Consider the following 21288-nt stretch of genomic DNA (forward strand, 5'->3'; position numbering starts at 1 on the left):
TGAATCAAATAAATATAAAATTAAATGATGTAATCTTGTTTCATAATAACATATATTCACTTCTCAGGTTCTTAAATTACAATGTACTTACTGACAATGCCGTCAGAAAGGAACAGAAGAAGGATGGATAGCGATTTCACCGGCATGTGTATGGAGTTAGATTTGTCTCATTAATACCTGTAAATGCACAGAGGATGATCTACAAATATTTCTTGATTCATAATTCTTGTTTCATAATTATGTGTGTTAACAGATGGACAATCTGTCTGTAAATGTGTAATATAAATATAAAACACATTCCACAAATACAAAAAATATCTGTGAATACATTAAATTAATTTGCAAATAAATGAAAAGCATTTGTGAATATTTTCCTAACATTTACAACTTTCGAACAGGCATTTGTGAACTCAGTTTTTATTTGTGAATCAAAAAACATTTGTGGATCTCAGTTCTACGCGCGTAGATTTGCTTTTTACACACATGGATTTTTGAGACAAACTTTCCGCCGGTCCGAATGAAAATGCACTCGTCGTGTTTTATATTTACAGATTACACATTTACACACAGATTGTCGATCTGTTCACACACATAATTATGAAATGTGTGCAGATCAAGAAATATTTGTAGATCATCCTCTGTGCATTTACAGGTATTAATGAGACAAATCTAACTCCATACATGTGCCACCATGTGCCTCCAGCAACAAAATGGCTGTCCTACAGGAAGTCCCCATTTTACAGGAATATACAAAATAAAACTCTCAACGTCAAAATAAAACTTTCCTACTTTTTTCACTTTCTATTCCGTTACGCCACAGTTATTATTACTCATGCACTGATGTAAAAGCAGGATTTACTGTTGAAGTTGGTTTAGGTGGAGCTCATTTTGAACCATTAACTAATGATTCATGAAGGATTAATCTACTGATTATTTTCTCCATTAGTTAACTGATTGTTACGTTTGTCAAAAAAACAAAAGTGAAAATAGTGACAAATGGTGACACATCTAGAATGCCAAAGTGTTTGTTTTTGTCCAACCAACAGTCCAAACCTCAACAGTATTAAAAAATACAGTAAAATTGTTAACATTATTAAGTGCAACAGCAGCAGCAAAACACTTGTGAAGCTGGAACCATGAAATGTTTTTGCTTCAAAAATGACTTAAATGTTGCCAAAGACTCAGATTTGTACTTTTGCTTGAGTTTTTGTTTACCCTACCCACCACTGCATATTATACACATAAAATAAATGACCCATATCAGTTTCTCCTAATCATCATTGTCATATTCAGTTGCCTCCTCACAGTGGACACACAGCCTTTCCATGCTCCTTACTTAGCTTAGCTTTACAATAGTGTGCACTTTGTGGGAAAAAAGTGCAAAAAAGTTTTTGAATATGATTACCTTACACATGTTTTTGTTGTTGCAATCTGGAGTGAGTTAAAATTGCTCCTTCTGACTTGAGACACCCTTTTTTCTCCTCCTTGTGTAAGTAGGGGAATCATACATCAGGGTTCCCGCAGATCTTAAATGGCACTGAATTAAATGATCTAGAAATAAGGCCATAATTGGTATTTAAATGTCTTAAATTGCTCTTTGAAAAATATTAAAAATGCTAAGAAATGGGACGTAGGATTTTTATTAATTGTTTTTTGTTTTGACATTGTATTCAGGGCTGAAACTGAAAATTACGGATACCAAGTAACTGTGTTTCGCAGGATTGATTATTACTGTGGCATGACATGCTTACGCTGTAAACAGGTGATGTCAAGACGAATCCTCATACATGAATGCTCAAAAATGAGGATGTGATTTGATAGCCCAGATTGTAAAATGATGGAAGAGAGAGAACACAGTGAGGGGTGAAGAGAAGAGACAGGCCAGAGAAAATGATACAATGTCTGAAATTTGGGAGTGAAGCTGAAACAAAAAACTGTACAGTGTGTCTAATGTAAAACCCAGCTAGCTCACCACAACAGCATAGCATCAATACTTTAGCATCTCAGCAGAAAGCACCCGGACCACAGAGCAGACCCGACAGAGGGTAACAGTTACAGAGCTTTGGACAGCACACAGGGAAGCCAAACAGCAGTCATCTGCACAAACTGCCCACACTGTGGTGACACAAAGCTATTTGAAATTCGGTAATGTTTCCCATTAAAATCAATATGATGGCTGGTTAGACTTCCACAAATTTAGCGCATCATTTTATTTTCTGTTAGTTGTGTTAATTACCACAGAGAAATAAATAAAATAGCCCAAAAAGCAATACATCAGGTGGTGTAAGTAGCAGTTGGAGCCTAATTATTGTTGCAATGTAAGCAATAAGATTTTTTTTTTTAATCTTTTTTTTTTACAAAAGGAAACTTTTCACTTGTTTATTTAAGAGATCTATTTTTGCTTTCTATTTTATATAATGTAGTTTTATAACTAGGTTTGGGAACAAAGACCACGCCTCGAACACATCCCTTTTCTGCCCAAAAGTAAGCACACCTGATGCATTCTCTTGCTCTTCAATGCATTTCTCACACTGACAGACCGTGCACTTCACATGTAACCACAGGCTTACCTCTATCTAAAAGTAAGACAAACGCTAGCTTTGATTGTATCAAATAATCAACTCACCATGGATCCAGAGCTGCAGATCAATCCTTCTGATCCAGACAAAATCCACCCGACAGTGATTATCCTCGAGTCATTATATTCCCACAGCAGTCAGACTATTTACACACATACTTCCAGACAGAGCCGCAAGCATTTCGTGGCTTCCATACCTCAGCCTCGCCTGCTCTTCCATTTCATCTACCCTACAAAATCTCTGGGGATCGGTCCTCTCCTCCATCCACGAAGGCCAAGAATTGTGGTCACCATAAGTTTTGAGTTACTCATTGTCAGGTCAGCTTCCGGTATGGCGATGAATGGGTAGGACGCGTGTTAGAGGAGCTCCCGTCTTACTGCTTATCTTCACCTGTTGAGCATCGTACTTAAACTTCAAATCACGTTTTATCTGGTTGAAAAAGTCGTGAGAAGTTACTTGACCATAGGATGAGTAACTCGAAACCAAAACCACCGACTTCTCAAGCTCTGACAACACGAGTTGCTGCGAACATTGCTAGCAAGATAGCTAACTTAGCTGCTTTCACTAGCACCAGCGGTGAACCTGAACATGAGAGTGGAGCTAGCACAATCACAATGGAGCAACTGATCGCGGAACTCGCCAAACAACGTGTAAGTCTCAGAGAAGAAATGTCCACTTTGATCAAATCATCAATCCAGCTGATCCAGTCCTCCGTGGACTCGCTTCGTGAGCAAATACATGACTTCCAGAGCCGCCTAGATCATACCGAAACAGTGGTTGGTGGAAAAGTCACAGCGGCGGAGACTGCCATAAAATCGCTGCAGGCGCAGAACAGCTCTCTTCTGGACTGTTTGGGCGACCTGGAGAACAGATCCTGCAGGGCCATCCTGCAGATCGTTAACATTCCAGAAGGCAGCGAGAGTGGCCAGGACCTGGTGGAGTTTATATCCGAGCTGCTGAAGGAGAGCATGGTCGCTGAGGTTTTCCAGAAGCCTGGAGAGGCCACACCGCACACCTGGATACAGACATGGTGGATCAGCGAGACCTCGCACTTTCGTGGTGTGTTTTCATCACTTTCAGGAGAAAGAACGAGCCCTACACTGGACAAGGATAAACAAACTAAAATACAAGGGGACCGTCCTGAGAATCTACCCGGACCTGAGCACCGCGCTGACCAAGAAAAGGACGTCGTTTAACAGTATTAAACAAGCCTTGTACCAGAGAAAGATATCCTTTCACCTGCTCTACCCCACCCAATTTCAGGTTACACTAGATGAAGAAACACACGTCTTTGAGACACCTGAAGAGGCGAAACTGTGGTTTGATGCACATGCCGCACCGACTACTTTCTGAAGACTGTTTATTTACACAGCCCGACTAAGCATCAGCTGCATTCACTCCAGATGTAGCAGCATCAGGTAATCAGCCATCTACAAGAGGAGAGAAACCTGTGAGAAGCCTACTTTATGTTCAAAGGGATGAATTAGTGTACTTAAAACACTAAATCTTAAGGTATGGACTAACAATGCCCCCCCCCATCTCTCTCTCTGTCCCTCTCTCTCAGTGGGGACCTCTCCCTCTGCCCTTTTTTTTTTTCTCTCGGTTTTCTTCCCCACCTAAGTGTGGTGTGCGTGATATCTTGTTTCCACACGTTATGAACATGGGCTTTTAGTTATTAAAAGCTATCTAGAATTGATCTTACGCCTTATATTTTACATATGAAAGAGGCTAAGTACAATGTTCATACAATCAGCCCATTGATACAATGAAAACTGCATTATAGAAGGTATGGGAGAATTACGATTATGGGATAATGACTAAATGGCTGTTAAAATAATGTTAACTACTTATTTAGTTCTGGTATTGGATGCTTAGATATTAGATATGTCTGGATGGTGCCTTAAAATACGATGTGAACAGACTTGACTTGGCTGATTTGCTTTTTTGTTTACTTACTTTTATTTTGTTACAACTTTAAAGCTTAAATTAGTTTATTATTTTTTATTACTGTTAAAAATCTGGATTAAAATTTAGTTAATTATTACTCATTTTTTTCCTTTTTAAAAAGTAAATGAACACTGTTCTTACTACATTTATATATTATAAGAAGGACCTGGTAAATTCATTTTTCTTTTCTTTACTCTATTACTCGGGAATTCAGAATAAAGCTCATGACCTTGATGGATCCAGGTTTTATATATCCAGAATTTATTTATTTATTTCTAACTTATTTTATTTTTATTATATTTTTCTCTGACTTGCTTCTGAAAGAATTCATAATTGAATTATGATAATGTAAAATATAGCAGGAGTCCTCTTTGATTTGCGAGGACAGGGCGAGGACGGGCCACCGGAAGGTTATAAATAGTGGGGGTTGTTAGTTTGCCTCAGTTTGGAGGGCTAATTCTGGGATAATTTTGATTATTTTTTTTTTTTATGTTTTGGTTTGTACGATGTTTATCATTTTAGTGTAGTTAATATATCTTACCTTCCTTTTTTATTTAGGGTTATTGTACACTTTGATAGTAAGCTGAACAACATAACCATTTTACCATTGTATTTCTTACAACTATGTGACAGTACTGTATGGGCTGCTTTAAACAATGCCTACAAACAAAGAATATGGAGTTCATAAAAGTGATTTCATGGAACATTTCTGGTTGTAATCATCCCATCAAACGAAAAAAAAATCCTAAACTACCTTAAACAAAATAGATCAGACATTGCTATGCTGCAGGAGACCCACTTGAATAAGGAAGAGTCTGAAAAGCTTAAGAGAGGATGGATTGGACAGGTATATCCAAGCGTATATAATAGCAGAAGCAGAGCCCTATGGGCCTGAATGACGCATAGTGCTTCCAAATTCACACCTGTTCTCTATAGTTCTTCTCCGCAACCGTGCGTCATAGCGAGAAGCCACTTTGTTTGTTCTGAATTGTAGCTTTCCGACAAGACCAAGCACTTGTCGGTAGTTAAATGTTTTCACAGCGAAAAAAAATGATAAAGTTACACTAAAATTATGTATAACAGAGCTTTCATACAGCTCTGCACACACATTACTCTTGGATGGATTACTCGCGAATGCAGGGTCGCACAGACATGCCACGCATATCACATGAAAGCGCAGGACTAGAGCTTTCCAGTGATACCACACAGATTATTGTGCTGTCATCCCATCATGCTATAAATCCAGATTAATTGTCTACAAAATAAAAACCTGACGAATTTCTTTACAATCCATTATACAGATCTTGTTATCAGTCACTTCATATGGTGAGGAATATCTATCTTACCATGTCTTAGTCTTGCGTGTGTTTCTCCCCCTGAGGGGGACAAGTGTCTCCCCCAGTGCCCAAAATCTCCCCCAATATATAACTGAAACTGAAAAACAACAACAAACTTTGTTTACTGCAAACAAAGTGGCAAATATTATCATGGAGGACATCATTGCACTTGGTTGACTATTTTTCTATTATCTTAGATGTAAATATTGCATGTTTCTTTCAGATAAAACACATTTTTGACTTGTGAATGAGTCAATGGAATTTCTTGCAATAATGAAAAAATACTGGCAATCATGTCCGCCTGGCACAAACTACGTTTTGGACAGCTGTGAAGTGACAGAATGTCCCACCATCATGGTTCTTATATTGCCAGATTCCAGAGAGTCTCCCCTCTTCATATATGGCAGAATATGTCATTTTCCAACTTGCTATGCTGAGATACATGTAAAAATGTAAGAATTTAGTAACACAGATTTGCTTTTTTCATTGATATAAAAATTAATATAAAATACAGGCACATAGAAGGACATGAAATCTGGTTAGCCCAGATTGTCCTGAAAAAAACAAAACAAGATATAGCATGTGTATGTAGCCTTTATAATGACTGTGATATAAGCTTAAAAGTAAAGGCAGTAAAAATACCCCAAAAACGCCTAGGGCCCATAGGGTTAATAAGAAAAAATTTAAATTTAGTAGTTGTGAGTAGCCATACCAATAAAGAGGGTAGATGGGTGGCTCTTAATGCACAAATGAATAATCAGAATGTCACCATTATGAACATATGCTCCCAGTGTGTTCTCTCCTTTCTTCCATGAAATTTGCAGTTTCATAAGAACTATAAGGAACAACAATATTATATTAGGAGGAGACTTCAACCAGGTTAGAAACCCTCAATTGGACAAATCTGGGGATAGACAGAGTACATCTCGGACTCACACAGCTATAGATATAATTATGGATGAACTGAATCTAGTTGACATTTGGCGGCTACTTCACCCTTTAGATAAAGATTTCACTTTTTTTTCAAACCCTCACCAATCTCACTCTAGAACTGATTATATACTTATTTATAAGAATCTTGTTAATCAGATTCAGAATGCTTCAATTGGGAATATTGTTATCTCTGATCACGCACCAGTTGACATAATTATAAATAGCTTAGATAAAGAGAAGAAAACACTGTGGTGGTGATTTAACAATTCACTATTGCAAAATGATACATCTTATATACTTTTATAAAGTCTGTTATACAAGAGTACTGGACATTTAATGAGGGTTCTATCTCTGACCCTGGCACTACTTGGGACGTGTTTAAGGCAGTATTAAGGGGCCGATTAATTCAATACTACTCTTATCAAAAGAGAAAGGAGCGTGAAAAATTATCTAACTTGGAGCAACAACTGAAATATTTAAAACAGCAATCTGTCATAAAACAGGATAAAACAACCTGGAACAATATGAACTCACTGATATTCGAAATTAATAGCATTTTTCAAAAGAAAGCAGAATTTGCCTTATTTTGCACTAAACAATGCTACTATGAGCAAGGTGACAGAGCGCGAAAATTGCTTGCACATAGAATAAAACAACTAACGACCCAAAACATCATTCCATCAATACTTAATACACAAAATGAACTAATTACTGAGAGAAAGGAAATCAACAAATTGTTTTGTGACTTTTATCAAAAACTATATACACTGAACAAAAATATAAACGCAACACTTTTGTTTTTGCTCCCATTTTTCATGAGCTGAACTCAAAGATCTAAAATATTTTCTATACACACAAAAGACCATTTCCCTCAAATATTGTTCACAAATCTGTCTAAATCTGTGTTAGTGAGCACTTCTCCTTTGCTGAGATAATCCATCCCACCTCACAGGTGTGGCATCACACAGCACAATGCCACAGATGTCGCAAGTTTTGAGGGAGCATGCAATTGGCATGCTCATTGCAGGAATGTCCACCAGAGCTGTTGCCCGCGAATTGAATGTTCATTTCTCTACCATAAGCCGCCTCCAAAGCCGTTTCAGACAATTTGGCAGTACATCCAACCGGCCTCACAACCGCAGACCACGTGTAACCACGCCAGCCCAGGACCTCCACAACCAGTATGTTCACCTCCAAGATCGTCTGAGACCAGCCACCCGGACAGCTGCTGCAACAATTGGTTTGCATAAACAAAGAATTTCTTCACAAACTGTCAGAAACCGTTTCAGGGAAGCTCATCTGCATGCTCGTCGTCCTCATCAGGGTCTCGACCTGACTGCAGTTCGTCGTCGTAACCGACTTGAGTGGGCAAATGCTCACGTTCGATGGCATCTGGCACGTTGGAGAGGTGTTCTCTTCACGGATGAATCCCGGTTTTCACTGTTCAGGGCAGATGGCAGACAGCGTGTGTGACGTCGTGTGGGTGAGCGGTTTGCTGATGTCAGCGTCATGGATCGAGTGGCCCATGGTGGCGGTGGGGTTATGCTATGGGCAGGCCTATGTTATGGACAGTGAACACAGGTGCATTTTATTGATGGCATTTTGAATGCACAGAGATACCGTGACGAGATCCTGAGGCCCATTGTTGTGCCATTCATCCACGACCATCACCTCATGTTGCAGCATGATAATGCACGGCCCCATGTTGCAAGGATCTGTACACAATTCCTGGAAGCCGAAAACATCCCAGTTCTTGCATGGCCAGCATACTCACCGGACATGTCACCCATTGAGCATGTTTGGGATGCTCTGGATCAGCGTATACGACAGCGGGTTCCAGTTCCTGCCAATATCCAGCAACTTTACACAGCCATTGAAGAGGAGTGGACCAACATTCCACAGGCCACAATCAACAACATGATCAACTCTATGCGAAGGAGATGTGTTGCACTGCATGAGGCAAATGGTGGTCACACCAGATACTGACTGGTTTTCTGACCCCAATACAATCCCCCCCAGACCCCCCCAATAAAGCAAAACTGCACATTTCAGAGGGGCATTTTATTGTGGCCAGCCTAAGGCACACCTGTGCAATAATCATGCTGTCTAATCAGCATCTTGATATGCCACACCTGTGAGGTGGGATGGATTATCTCGGCAAAGGAGAAGTGCTCACTAACACAGATTTAGACAGATTTGTGAACACTATTTGTGAGAAATGGTCTTTTGTGTATATAGAAAATGTTTTAGATCTTTGAGTTCAGCTCATGAAAAATGGGAGCAAAAACAAAAGTGTTGCATTTATATTTTTGTTCACTGTACATCACAGGGGGATGTGTGTTCTGTCTCATGTGCCCGAGGTTGTCACTAGAAAGCGAATTGGCCAGGTTCGATGGCGAGCTACAAGACGCGCTAACCTGCCCGGAACTACAGCCAAGCTACCTCAGCCAAGCTACCTCACTGCCGGTCCTGGTAGGAGGCTCCTTGCACCCTTAATAGACACTTAAGAACATTGCCCCATACTGCCCCTACACCCACCAACGCTCATATGGACTCCGTTGATACACTCATTTTGAACTACTGATTCTCATAACCTGGAAGGGGAACATATTAATTTGGGTTGTTTTATGCTGCTTATGGTTTATGGCTTGGGGTTGAATTTGAAGTGAATTTGAATACTGTGAACATGTAGTGAATATTGAACTGAATTTCAACTGCAAGTATTCATTTCTGAACATTTTTGAATGGTCATTCAAGGAAAACATTTTTGCTAAATATTGTTTATTTATTTGTTTTTGTCTATTTATTATTTCAATACATGGTACCATGCCAAATAGCATTCCTGCCTCTGTGTGTGTGTGATTCAAGACTGTCCACTTACTCCCTGAGCCGAACCAGCCTCTTCTGTTAACTAGCCTAATTAACCAATCAAAGTTAGCATATCAATTGAGCTAGCATTCAAGCTAGCATAGTCATCAATCATTCATCATCTTTTATTCATATATGCTACACTTGCACCTTGACTATTGACTGTATTTCAGTCTGCCCTAGGAAAAGGTTTACTCCCTGCAAGTATGAGGAAAAACCTGATTACCATAATCCATAAGAAAGGGAAAGATCCCCAACAATGCGGTAGCTATCGACCTATATCATTAGGAAATGTAGATGGTAAAATACTTGCTAAGATACTAGCGAACAGACTGGACAATATACTTCACACAATTATACACCCAGATCAAGAAGGTTTTGTTAAAGGTCGATCATCAGCAGATAACCTTAGGAGACTGCTGCATATAATGTGGAAGAGTAGAGGCGCATCGGACCCTGTCGTGGCCTTCTCACTGGATGCTATATTGAGGGGGGGGGGGGGGGGGAATTACAGATTCATCGACTGCCATACAAGTATCCGGATATAATGAAGTTATGGCTAGTTGTAGCCTACTGAAAATGGATGAAAACACACCAGTTGATAGCCTGCGCCTCGCCAATCATCGTGTTTGCAGTGATCATTTCAATCAAGAGGATTACCTACCGACCAAGGAGGGACTATCTAAATTTTTCCTGAAGAGAAATGCTATTCCCAAGGGGATACCTGATGCAGACCGAGTGGAGGTAATTAGTTCAAATTTCTTTATTGATGTGACAAAAGTAGCCTAGGCTAATCAGTATTTAGCTCTACCTGTATCAACTCTATTTCAATAAATAGACGTAGCCCAAACGGATTCGCTCTTTGTTTATGTCTGGCAGGATAACTTCAAAGCAGTCACACAATGAAGTAATTTGTAGTTTAAAAAAAGTGAAGTAAAACATCCGACAAAAGTTATGCACACTGTAGGAGTTCGTCAGAGTAATTGTACTAATTTGTAATATAACAGATAGATACAACACAGATGACCAACAGGCTTGTAATGCCTGTTGAAGATGTGTGTTAGATCTAAGTCTTTCTAAATTTGTTACAACCTAAACCTAAATTTTCTAAAATTCAACTGATTTCACATTGACTCTAATATGTATTTAGATTCATTTGCCCTTTGCAGCATTTGACAATCAGGGTATTCATATCAACAAACTTACATTATATGTGTAATATTGTTGCCAAAGCTATTGGGTATGTTATAATCATTATACTTATCTGTTATATGACTTTTAAAATATGTGTGTACCTATGTTGCATGTGCTGCATTGTCAGTGACTTAAATTTCAGCTGAATAGTAATGATCACATATTTCTTTGGGGGTTGGGGAAAAAACTACTTCTGTTATATTTTTTAGGGAGCTGAAGGTGGTGACTCGCCCAAGGAATCAGACTTTGCTGCAGTCCCACATTCCACCCCTACAAAGATGGATGAAAGAGGAGATGATGAGCCCCCAACAACCGGATGTAGGCTCCTTCTTACAAGTCCACAACAGACGATGCCTCGTATGAAGCCATCTACATCTGGCCCATATCTTGCACTGCCTCCAATTCGGGCAGAACCAGTGGTAAATTTTGCAATGCTCACACCTTTCTGAAAAAATGGGTAATTATATCATAATAAACTTGTAGCACTACTAGTATGGGGGTTATCTTTACGCCACACATCCATAGTATATGCCTATTCAGACTTTGAAATGATGGAATAAGTTTCAGTCTTACCTTTATCCCACCAAAATTGAATAATTATTAAATTTCAGCTGAATAGTAATGATCACATATTTCTTTGGGGGTTGGGGAAAAAACTACTTCTGTTATATTTTTTAGGGAGCTGATGGTGGTGACACGACCAAGGAATCAGACTTTGCTACAGTCCCACATTCCACCCCTACAAAGATGGATGAAAGAGGAGATGAGCCCACAAAAACCGGACAGAGGCTTCTTCTTACAAGTCCACAACAGACGATGCCTCATAGGAAGCCATCTTCATCTGGCTCATATTTAGCACTGCCTCCAATTCGGGCACAACCAGTGGTAATTTTTGCATTGCTCACACTTTTTTATTTTTTATTCTAAATACCTGAATAGTAAGCATTGACAACATAAATTACTCAAGTCACACTGAACTTATTGTTTTTGTGTGTTGAAGGACTTGACTGCTCCAACTAAGAATACATGGACTGTCCAAACTACATCCAATGTAGATGTCCCACAGGTAAGTTGAATGGCTCTTTCACAATTAAAAAAAATTGCCCTATTATGAAACCAACAGCTCTGCATATTACATCCATTATCAAAGTATCTTTACTGTTAATTATAAATTCTACAACGGTCCTGTCTCTTCAGACTCAACATGGAGATGCAGCCGAATCAGAAGCAGAAATGAGCGAACTGAGCATGAACTTTGGGGAAATGGACATAGTGGATCCCAAGGACAGCAGTTATGTCGCTCCTAGCACCAGCTCATCCTCCACCACTGGATCAGCCACAAGAAGCTCACAGGGAGATGGGCCAACTGGATGGGCTGAGAAAAAGTGGCTTGTAAATGAATCCAAACTGATGGAACTTTTTCAAAGATGTAACCAATGTGGGTGCGTTATTTCTGAGAAAAAGGTCACATCATCATGTGGCTCAGAGGTAGAGCGGGTCGTCCACCAATTGAAAGATCAGCGGTTCGATTCCAGGCTCCTCCAGGCTGCATGTCGAAGTACCCTTGAGCAAGATACTGAACCCCAAATTGCTCCATCTGTGTGTGAGTGTGTTAAAACTGAGTAGCAGGTGGCACCTTGTATGGTAGCCTCGGCCACCAGTGTATGAATGTGTGTGTGAATGGGTGAACGTGACTCGTAGTGTAAAAAGCGCTTTGAGTGGTCACTAGATGACTAGAAAGGCGCTATACAAATGCAGGTCCATTTACCATCAAGAGGCAGCCAAATAAAAATTGAGTGGTCGTGTCTAAATGGCCACTCGGACAAGTGGGCCTCATGTCCTGATGTCAGAGGGATGGCGGAAAACAACTTGCTCTTCTGCGCAGCAACAATATTTACTGGAGCAACATACATGAGCATAGCTGAGTCGGCGGAACTAATGAACATGGAAATTCCCAAACCAACACAATTTTACTCTATTCAATCCACATACCTCATACCTATTATACAGTATGCATACAAAGATCAACAGGACAAAATCTTAGAGCGCCTCTGTGGAATTGGAAAGAGTGTGGATTTATATGGTGATGCCAGATGTGATAGTCCTGGTAGGCATTTCACTTATTACTCTAAATGTAAATGCTCGATTATTGTTGTTTCACTGTGACAAATTATACACTTTGTGTTTTTCCACAGGTTTCAGTAGCAAGTATTCCACATACTCCTTTCAAGATGACTCAATGAAAGAAATCGTTCATTTTGAATTGGTTGAGGTACTTCAGAATGTATTATTTGTCTATGATTAAAAAAAAATCACATAAACCTTATTTTACAGATAATAACATACTGTTGATAACATATCTGATATGACATTCTTCTGCTGCAGGCTTCAGAAGCATCCAGCTCAGTAGCCATGGAAGCGATGGGTTTCAAGAGGGGGCTCAACTACCTACTTCATATGGGCGTAGATGTTGGCGTTATCACTACAGATAGGTCGCCATCCATCCGTAAGATCATGAGGGAAGATTACAGTGATATCCACCATGAATTCGACCCCTGGCATGTGCACAAGAGTAAGTAATATATCTACAACAACAATTTAAATTACTACATAAACCAACGGGAGTGCACAGCCGCTTCTCAATTTTACTTTTTTTTTTTTTTTTTTCAAATTAGGTGTGATGAAGAAACTTGTGGCAGCATCAAATAAAAAGGACAACCAAGATCTGCGACCCTGGCTGAAATCTGTATCCAACCACCTCTACTGGTCATGCAGCTCAGCAAATGGGGATCCTGAGGTAGTAATTCCTTTTTACTTGTAACTGTCATTTACTTGAGACCATGAAGTCATTTATGAAAGATAAATGATTGAAATGATCATGCATATGAATGGTATTCAGATTATTATCACCCTGGTATTACACAAAAAGACTACATTTTTTTCTAATCTGTTGTCCGAGTCACATTATCTAAACCATGGGATCCTTTACATTATTGAGTTCTCCATGGATAAATGAGTCACTACAAGTCCATTGTGATCTCTTTAGAAATGTCTGCAACGATGGAGGTCACTGCTCCATCACATCTGTGGTGTGCATAGATGGGAGGAGGATGGTGTAGAGCATGTCTGTCATCACCCGGCCATGACAGAGGAGCAACAAAGAAAGAATTGGCTTCAAGTTGAATCCTCTGCTTTCAAGGCTCTCAACTCTGTAGTGATGGACAACAATCTCCTGCGAGACTTGAAACAGATGGCACATTTCAAACACACAGGTATGCATTTTTTAAAGACTCATGATTTACATTCAATAATCTGTTTTCTGTAACTCCTGTGAAGTAAAAAATAATACACTACTGTAAGGACTAAAAACCACTCCTCTACTGTACACCTTACTGAATGATACTAACACTGCACTATTGCTTTACTGTCAAATCACAGAATACTTTGCTATCACTTTTACAATTACCTACTAAATAAATGCTATCGCTATTAGTAGTTCTAATAATAATTGTATTCTCAGTAGTTACTCAGCTGTGTATCTAACTCCAATTGTTCTTTTTGAACTTACACCAACACAGGATCGCTCGAGGTGTATCACTCTTCAATGTTGAAGTACACAGAAAAGAGGCTACACTTCAAGTACGACACCATGAGGGCTCGTACCCAGCTGGCCATCTTGGATCACAATGCCAACGTCAGCAGAGCACAGGGTACTACCAAAGAAGGTAAAGATTTGACACATCACTGTTTATGTCCAATTATAGATACTTTGTAGTCTAGTAAGTTATAATGTTGTTGTCTGGCCAGATAAGTCCTCTGTGCAGAGCAGAGCAACATGTTTCATTAGATATTGAGTGCCATTTGCTTAGTTTAGACATCTTGAAATCCAAGAAAAATTATAGATGAGCAGTGTGGAGTATGTGTTCGTTAATGAACAACAAGCTCATATTCTGATTATTTTGGAAGTTGCAGACTTTCACTTGACCAATTAGGAGTAGCTGGTGTATTTTATACACTGAGATATAGAGATGTATAAAGAATGTAAGGGATGAGCAGTCACTCTGAAACTGAGTGCTTTTGATAATGTATGTTTTTTGTTTTTTTTTCTTCAATTCACCAGTATTGTGTTACACTAAACCGCAGACAGTGGATTACACCTTTTTTTTCCTTTGCCACTCAGGACAACCACGGTACAGATATTGTTATTCCAAACAAAGTGCACAATGGGTTGCGAAGCCCATATATGTACACACCCAGCAGGCATTCCGTGACAACCTTGTGGAGCGTGTCCTGAAGAGGAGGGAGGATCCAGCTGTGATTTATACAGAGCCGTTGCCCCGTCGTCAACCACGCAGAAGAAGACTTCTGCAAAACATTGCACCTGTTCCTAGGCCTCCAAAGGCATTTCTACTTTCTCGCCACAGTTCAAGGTTCAAGCCTTATTTAACATGACAAATATCCTACATAGTATTTTTTTTATTATGCAGGATTTTAAAAACAAAATATATAGACTTGTACAAAAATAATTCCTCTCAATTATCACTAATGAACCACGAGAAAACTGTGGTAGTCTGTTTATCTGCATATACCAAATTCTCTCCCTGTTATTTCTCATCTTCTCATTGTGTTGGTGTGTGGCCGGGCTCCTTTTGGGCAGGGCCGCACACCAAAACAATGACAAGATGAGAAATAACAGGCAGAAGGCTCGGTCTATGCAGATAAATAGACTTCCACAGTTTTTCAGTGGTTCATTATTGATGATTTTGATAAAATATTTCTTTAGAAGTCCATCTATTTTGGGATTAAAATCCTGCATTCTCTACCTTTTAGCATTCACTGTCTTCAATAACTGTTTGTATATATTTTTGAAAATACATTTTTTACTTCTAAAACTTTGATTTTTTTTTTGTAACTGTGAAATTTGACATAAATACAGTAAAACTCAGTTTTGCTATTATTACAACGATTGAAATATAATTAATAATACTGTTCAGCCTCAACATTGAAAAAAAAACCTATAAGAACCATGAATGAATGACCTTTATTGATCCACATGGGAAATGCACATTACAGCAACATTTGGTGAAATCAATATACAAAATAAGACAAGTGAAACACCAAATGGAGACTACAAAATTTAAAAAAAAAAATTATTACATAATATGTGAAAACTGAAATGTATCCTGAAATTTGCAAGAAAAATGGTGGTGTGTATAGTCCAGGAAAAATAAAGCACTGGGAATAATGTAATGGATTGCACAGCCGTTGAAAGACTGTAAATGGGAATTATAGGAAATACAGTCATAACTACAGTTATTGAGTCACTTTGTGGGTTAGGTGTGTAAACCTCATCATCAGATGATTGTATACATGTCCTCAGTGTCCTTGAATCCAGTATAGGTGCTGGTTGGGGAGGGGTACTTCCTTCTGATGGCAGCAATAATACAACTAGGCAATACACTCCTATTGTGACGACCAAGACGCTCTCCTTTGAACACCCACTCCAGCACCACCCGGTAGGCCACAAGTCTGCACTGGCTGGAAAAGAGGAAAGGATCAGGTTTTTGTGAAAATTATAAAGCCAAAATACACCATGCAACATTATCTCTCTCTCTCTCTCTCTCTCTCTCTCATATTCATACATATATCTGAAAGAGAGAGAAATAATAAATATCTAAATCTTGGGTAGCTTTACTTACTCTATCGATAGTTGTCCATTTTCTCCCTCTGGTCTTGGTCGCCTCTTCCAGTTTATTTTTGGAACATGGAAGAAGGTCTCCAAGACAGCCCTGTGGATCAGAGGGGGGAAGTCTTCTGACGCTGTGATGCAGTGTTGTGTATTATCAAGTGTCTCGTCCTCGGTCACATCCAGACCTTGAAAATAAGGCTGCAACCGGTCCCATTCCTTGCAATAGAGGCATTCCTCTTCTGTGGGCATTGGGCCACAGCATCCACAGGTACACCACCAATCTCCAGAGCTACGCAGCCTTGTGGCAGCAGCCATTCCTCCTCTCTCGCCTCTTTCTCTCTCCTCCTCTGTTCTTCAATTTCATGAAGCTCTTCCTCAGTGTATTCTGGCTCAAATAAATAAGGGCGGCCATCAAACTCTCCAAAATCAAATTCCTCCTCCTCAAAGTCTGGCAAAAACTCAGCCATTATTCTATAAATCTTTCAGAAAATAAATGAATGAAGTTTTCAGGCTACTGTCCGGTTCTGCCTTCCAGCTGATGCTGCTTATTCAGGCACACTGTGAGATCACTGCTTGTTCTCGCAATATTTCGGCTGTGATTTGGCAGGCAGAGCTACTAGGTAAACAAACACGGCAGCACACCAGTAAGGTAAGACCACACGTTTACATGTTGTTTTCTATATGTTCTCTGACATTTATCCTAACGATATGAGGCGGTCTTTGTGGAGAAAAAGCTTGTTTAGTGGACTAACTTTGCACTTGAAAGGATGCCCGTTCAATTACGTTTTTACAGGTCTGACACTACGGCTGTATCTAGGCTAACGGCTAACATGCTAACTATTATTTCCATGTCACTAGTCACTTGAAACAAATTTAGGACGATAGGAGACAGGTTGAAATAAACCGAAATTTCCCTTCAAATTCAGTTCTGAATTCTGGGCCTAACCCCATCACTGAAATTCAAAAACTGCTGAAACATGCCATGCAGGTAAAAATTGGTGCATCACATTTTTACAGTCTCATTAGAGATGCCAACGCACCCAAACTTGAAGGTCTTAAACTAGCCTGGGAAAAAGGTATTGGTGAATCTATTAAGCAACAACAATGGAACGAAATTATATCAAACTGGCACACCTCTGCTGGAGAAATCCAAACTCAATTTACTAACTTTAAGATTCTCAACCGAAACTACTGGACCCCAAGCAGAATGGCTAGACTGAAACTCAGAGATAATAATATATGTTGGCGCTGCCATAAAGAAGCTGGTACAATGTGGCACATGCTGTATAACTGTGAAATGGTTAAAGACTTATTGGAAAAAATTGTATTTTTGATAAATGGCTTGTTTAATATTTCTTTGATCAAGAGTCCTGCCTTGTGTATGCTGGGTATCATCCCCAAAGAACTACAGATGCACAGACTTAAAGCCGCTACAAGGAACTTTTAACTGGATACGCAAAAGTCTCTCGTTTCTGCTGATGTCTGTGCATGACCTACAACAGCAAATGAGATTATCGGTGTGAAGATAAGCTATTTCTATATAGTGTATATCCATACCTTTAGGAAAATGTGTCCGGGTCCGCCCCAGGTCGCTTCCAGGATGAAGCGATTTACGGCACTCAGACGGCACACTTCATCTTACCTAGCTGCTTACATTTAGTGACTCTTATAAATTGTCGCTATTCCTCCTTCTTGACCCGACGTCCACGGGGAGTTAAAATAGCAGCGATCATCGGGTAAAAGTTCTGTGAAAGCACTGGACTCACCAACAGTCAGCCACGTCTCAGTCACACAGAGAAAATCCAATCCTCGGGAAGTCAGGAAATCCTTCAGGATAAACGTTTTGTTCGCTAGCGATCTAGCATTTACCAGCCCAATCCTGGCAGGAGCCGGCGGGTCCACGGCGTTAGCTGTCCGAGGAGCTACACACAGAGGCCGCAGGTTGCGCAGATTCACAAGGAGAGCAGAGGCCGTGGGGCTGGAACACCTCATCCGGGCCGACGACTGGTACCAGCCAGGCGTCGACAGGGTCCAGCGAGTGCCGAGAAATAAAGAGGCGAGGCACCGCTCCATATTCAGTCCAAGAAGCCGTGGAAGTGCTCGCCAAACAGGCCTTCAGCCTTACCAGCCGACCGCTGCGTTTGCAGTGGCGCTTACGCTCTTATGCTGGAGAGGTGGAGCTGGGGTGCGGCAGAGGTGAGCTGGGATCCCCGATAGGAGCGGGGGCAAGGTTTTCCTGTCTTGTTGTTTCATTCATCCCCAAGACAAACACATGCGCGAGCCAGGTAAGCGTCTTTACGACAATACGCGCTGGAGCTCATGGGAAATGTAGGCTTCATTCCGGCAAAACACTACCGCTTTTGTCCACAGGGTTGCCAAAATCAACTCAAAATTAAAGTTCCTTGTAGGGGCTTTAACAGACAATGGTGCAGAATGGCATTGCTAACAGGATGCAGAATTATTGTAAGACAATGGAAATCAATCACACCCTCGTCCTTTGAACAGTGGATAGAATTAATGTCCATCACAGCATCCTATGAACAAATCACCTTTAAAATGTCAGGATGCCTAGATCTGTTCCAGAAAACGTGGGGCCCATTCCTGGACTACTATTTGTATTTTTTTTTTTTTGTCTTTTGTTGTTTGTTTTCTTGCTTGTTTGTTTGGTGATGATAGGGACAGAGGGATCGGGGTGGGACAAGGGCAGATTAGATATAATATAATTAGATATAATTTGCATCGCCCCTCTTTACAAAACAAAAGAAAACTCAACTAAACTAAATGTTCTCTTATGTTTTAGGTTTTAACACTCATTTGTATTTTGAACAATTAAAAAGAAGCAGACAGGCTCCAGCCAGCAGAGGGAGCCAGAGTCTCACACACTCTCCCTGCTGGCAGAGTCTCAGTTTACATTCCTGCATGTCTTGGCAGTGTCAGAGTGTGTAAGTGTGTGAATAAAGAGGCAGAGATACAGTACTGAGGTTTTTACACTGCACCAGAGACAGACAGAGAGGAAACTGTACAGTTTAAATAAACACATGGGGGTGTCTGATTTTCTGTGTTCTCTGCTCTGTCACTGTAAATCAAACGCACCTCAAAGGGCCTGAAATGTTTGAAACGTCCTCTGGAATAATGTTGGGGTCAGTGATGGTGTTTTTCAGACACAGATATGTTTCTCTCATTCAGTCTGAAGCTTTCAGGTTTCTGTGTGGATCAAAAATCAGCTGTGTACAATGTTTTCTAACGTCACTATGAGGAGGAGGGGAAATCTGTCAATGTTTTTAATGTTTGTATAAAAAACTTGCATTGTAATATCTTTATCTGAAACTCTTGTTAGCCCTGAGCTCAGGTACAAAATCTCTGTTAGCATGAGCAGCGACAAGTCACTTATTACAACTGTTCTTTGGTCCGGGGAAAAATGGATAACCTACTACACATTGTTGTCTTGTGTGTCTTGTCTTATTCATGGTCACTGTTTTTTGTTTGTTTTTTCCAAATGGACAAACAAGAATAAACGTGGAAGTTACATTAAAAAAGAGTTACTCATTGTCATATGCAAATTTTGTTGTTTGGCAATCAGTAATTCCCTCTACCAGTGCTCATTCAATACATATTAAAGGAAATCTCTCAAGTAGCCATTGCTCATTTAATTCATACAAAAGGAAACCACACAAGTTAAAACAAACTAACAAACACAGAATAACCCTATGTGTTTGTCCTTTCTCAGGTCATTTCATCATTCATGTCATCTGTGCATTCAAGGCTTCATCACATCATCACAGCTGTCTGATCAGTTCCACAGCCGGAAAACCTTCGATCAGCTTCACAGAAAGCTATCCGTAATGATCTAATCCAAAGCACACCCTCAGCCCATCTTGCTAGCCAGTATCAGCTTCCCTTTTCCTCTCTAGACGTCACATTCATTCACAGTTTCACCACCCATTGTATCCATAAAACAATAACACTAATAATAACAATAATAATGAAGAAAAAATCATTTTCTACCCATAACTACTTATTTGGAGCCAGCTTTCCATTAATTAAGCCACTGGCAGTTGTGAACTGCTACATACATTTTCACATTAACCAATATTTACTTCACTAGCAAGAACCACGCCACAACAATATGTCGTTTAAAGGTTTAATGGAATACGGGAGTTATTGAATGTTGAGAATAAATGAATGGATGTGGGTGAGGTAGAGGGAAGATGTCATCTGTTAGGCTGGTCTGGGAGGATGTATTGGAGACCGGGAGGATGGAGACTCAGTGTGGGGGTTCCGTCTCAGGCATATATATCCACCCGAGCTGATCACTGGCCCCCAGACAGTGCCTAGAATGAGACATGGGAGAGGTATGCACCGGATTGAATAGGAAGGAAGGGGTGAAGGGATGAGGGGATGAAGGAATGAGGGTAGGGATGAGGTAGGAGGATGATGGGATGAGGGGATGAAGGGATGAGGGTATGGATGATGTAGGAGGATGATGGGATGAGGGGGTGAAGGGATGAGGGAAGGGATGAGGTAGGAGGATGAAGGGATGAGGGGATGAAGGGATGAGGTTGGAAGTTGGAAGGATGAAGGGAAGGGAAAGGGAGGGTGGGTCAAGAAATCTTGAGACAAAGAGGGTAGGATGGGTTGACCCAACATAAGTAGGCTTGGCAGGTGATTAGCGGTGTGGTTGAAGCATGGTTCTGCTCCCGAACCTAAGTTAACAGGTTAACTACATTTCACTAGCAAGAAC

The 21288-nt window shown here is 40.2% G+C and overlaps 2 protein-coding genes across 2 annotated transcripts; both read left to right on the top strand.

Moving 5' to 3' along the window:
* The first annotated feature begins 10238 nt into the window (after window positions 1–10238).
* Window positions 10239–12918, top strand: LOC117263461 (uncharacterized). The gene is made up of 5 exons (XM_078163095.1): window positions 10239–10408; window positions 11068–11277; window positions 11537–11743; window positions 11859–11924; window positions 12056–12918. Exons 1-5 carry the CDS (start codon window positions 10244–10246, stop codon window positions 12482–12484), a joined length of 1077 nt encoding a protein of 358 aa, XP_078019221.1. The 5' UTR covers window positions 10239–10243; the 3' UTR covers window positions 12485–12918.
* An 86-nt stretch (window positions 12919–13004) lies between these two features.
* Window positions 13005–15310, top strand: LOC144465065 (uncharacterized). The gene is made up of 6 exons (XM_078172900.1): window positions 13005–13130; window positions 13244–13430; window positions 13534–13655; window positions 13905–14130; window positions 14437–14583; window positions 15039–15310. Exons 1-6 carry the CDS (start codon window positions 13098–13100, stop codon window positions 15308–15310), a joined length of 987 nt encoding a protein of 328 aa, XP_078029026.1. The 5' UTR covers window positions 13005–13097.
* Window positions 15311–21288: the final 5978 nt, after the last annotated feature.

The sequence above is a fragment of the Epinephelus lanceolatus genome, chromosome 2, assembly GCF_041903045.1.
Source record: "Epinephelus lanceolatus isolate andai-2023 chromosome 2, ASM4190304v1, whole genome shotgun sequence".
NCBI lineage: Eukaryota > Metazoa > Chordata > Actinopteri > Perciformes > Serranidae > Epinephelus > Epinephelus lanceolatus.

What these genes read in the sequence shown, in the direction of transcription:
- LOC117263461 (XM_078163095.1), top strand. Translation starts at nt 10,244, where the DNA reads ATGGATGAAAACACACCAGTTGATAGCCTGCGCCTCGCCAATCATCGT. An exon ending in CAATTCGGGCAGAACCAGTG is followed by an intron (nt 11,278 to 11,536) that starts GTAAATTTTGCA and finishes TATATTTTTTAG; the next exon opens with GGAGCTGATGGTGGTGACAC. An exon ending in CCAATGTAGATGTCCCACAG is followed by an intron (nt 11,925 to 12,055) that starts GTAAGTTGAATG and finishes CTGTCTCTTCAG; the next exon opens with ACTCAACATGGAGATGCAGC.
- LOC144465065 (XM_078172900.1), top strand. Translation starts at nt 13,098, where the DNA reads ATGAAAGAAATCGTTCATTTTGAATTGGTTGAG. An exon ending in CAGCAAATGGGGATCCTGAG is followed by an intron (nt 13,656 to 13,904) that starts GTAGTAATTCCT and finishes TGATCTCTTTAG; the next exon opens with AAATGTCTGCAACGATGGAG. An exon ending in GGCACATTTCAAACACACAG is followed by an intron (nt 14,131 to 14,436) that starts GTATGCATTTTT and finishes ACACCAACACAG; the next exon opens with GATCGCTCGAGGTGTATCAC.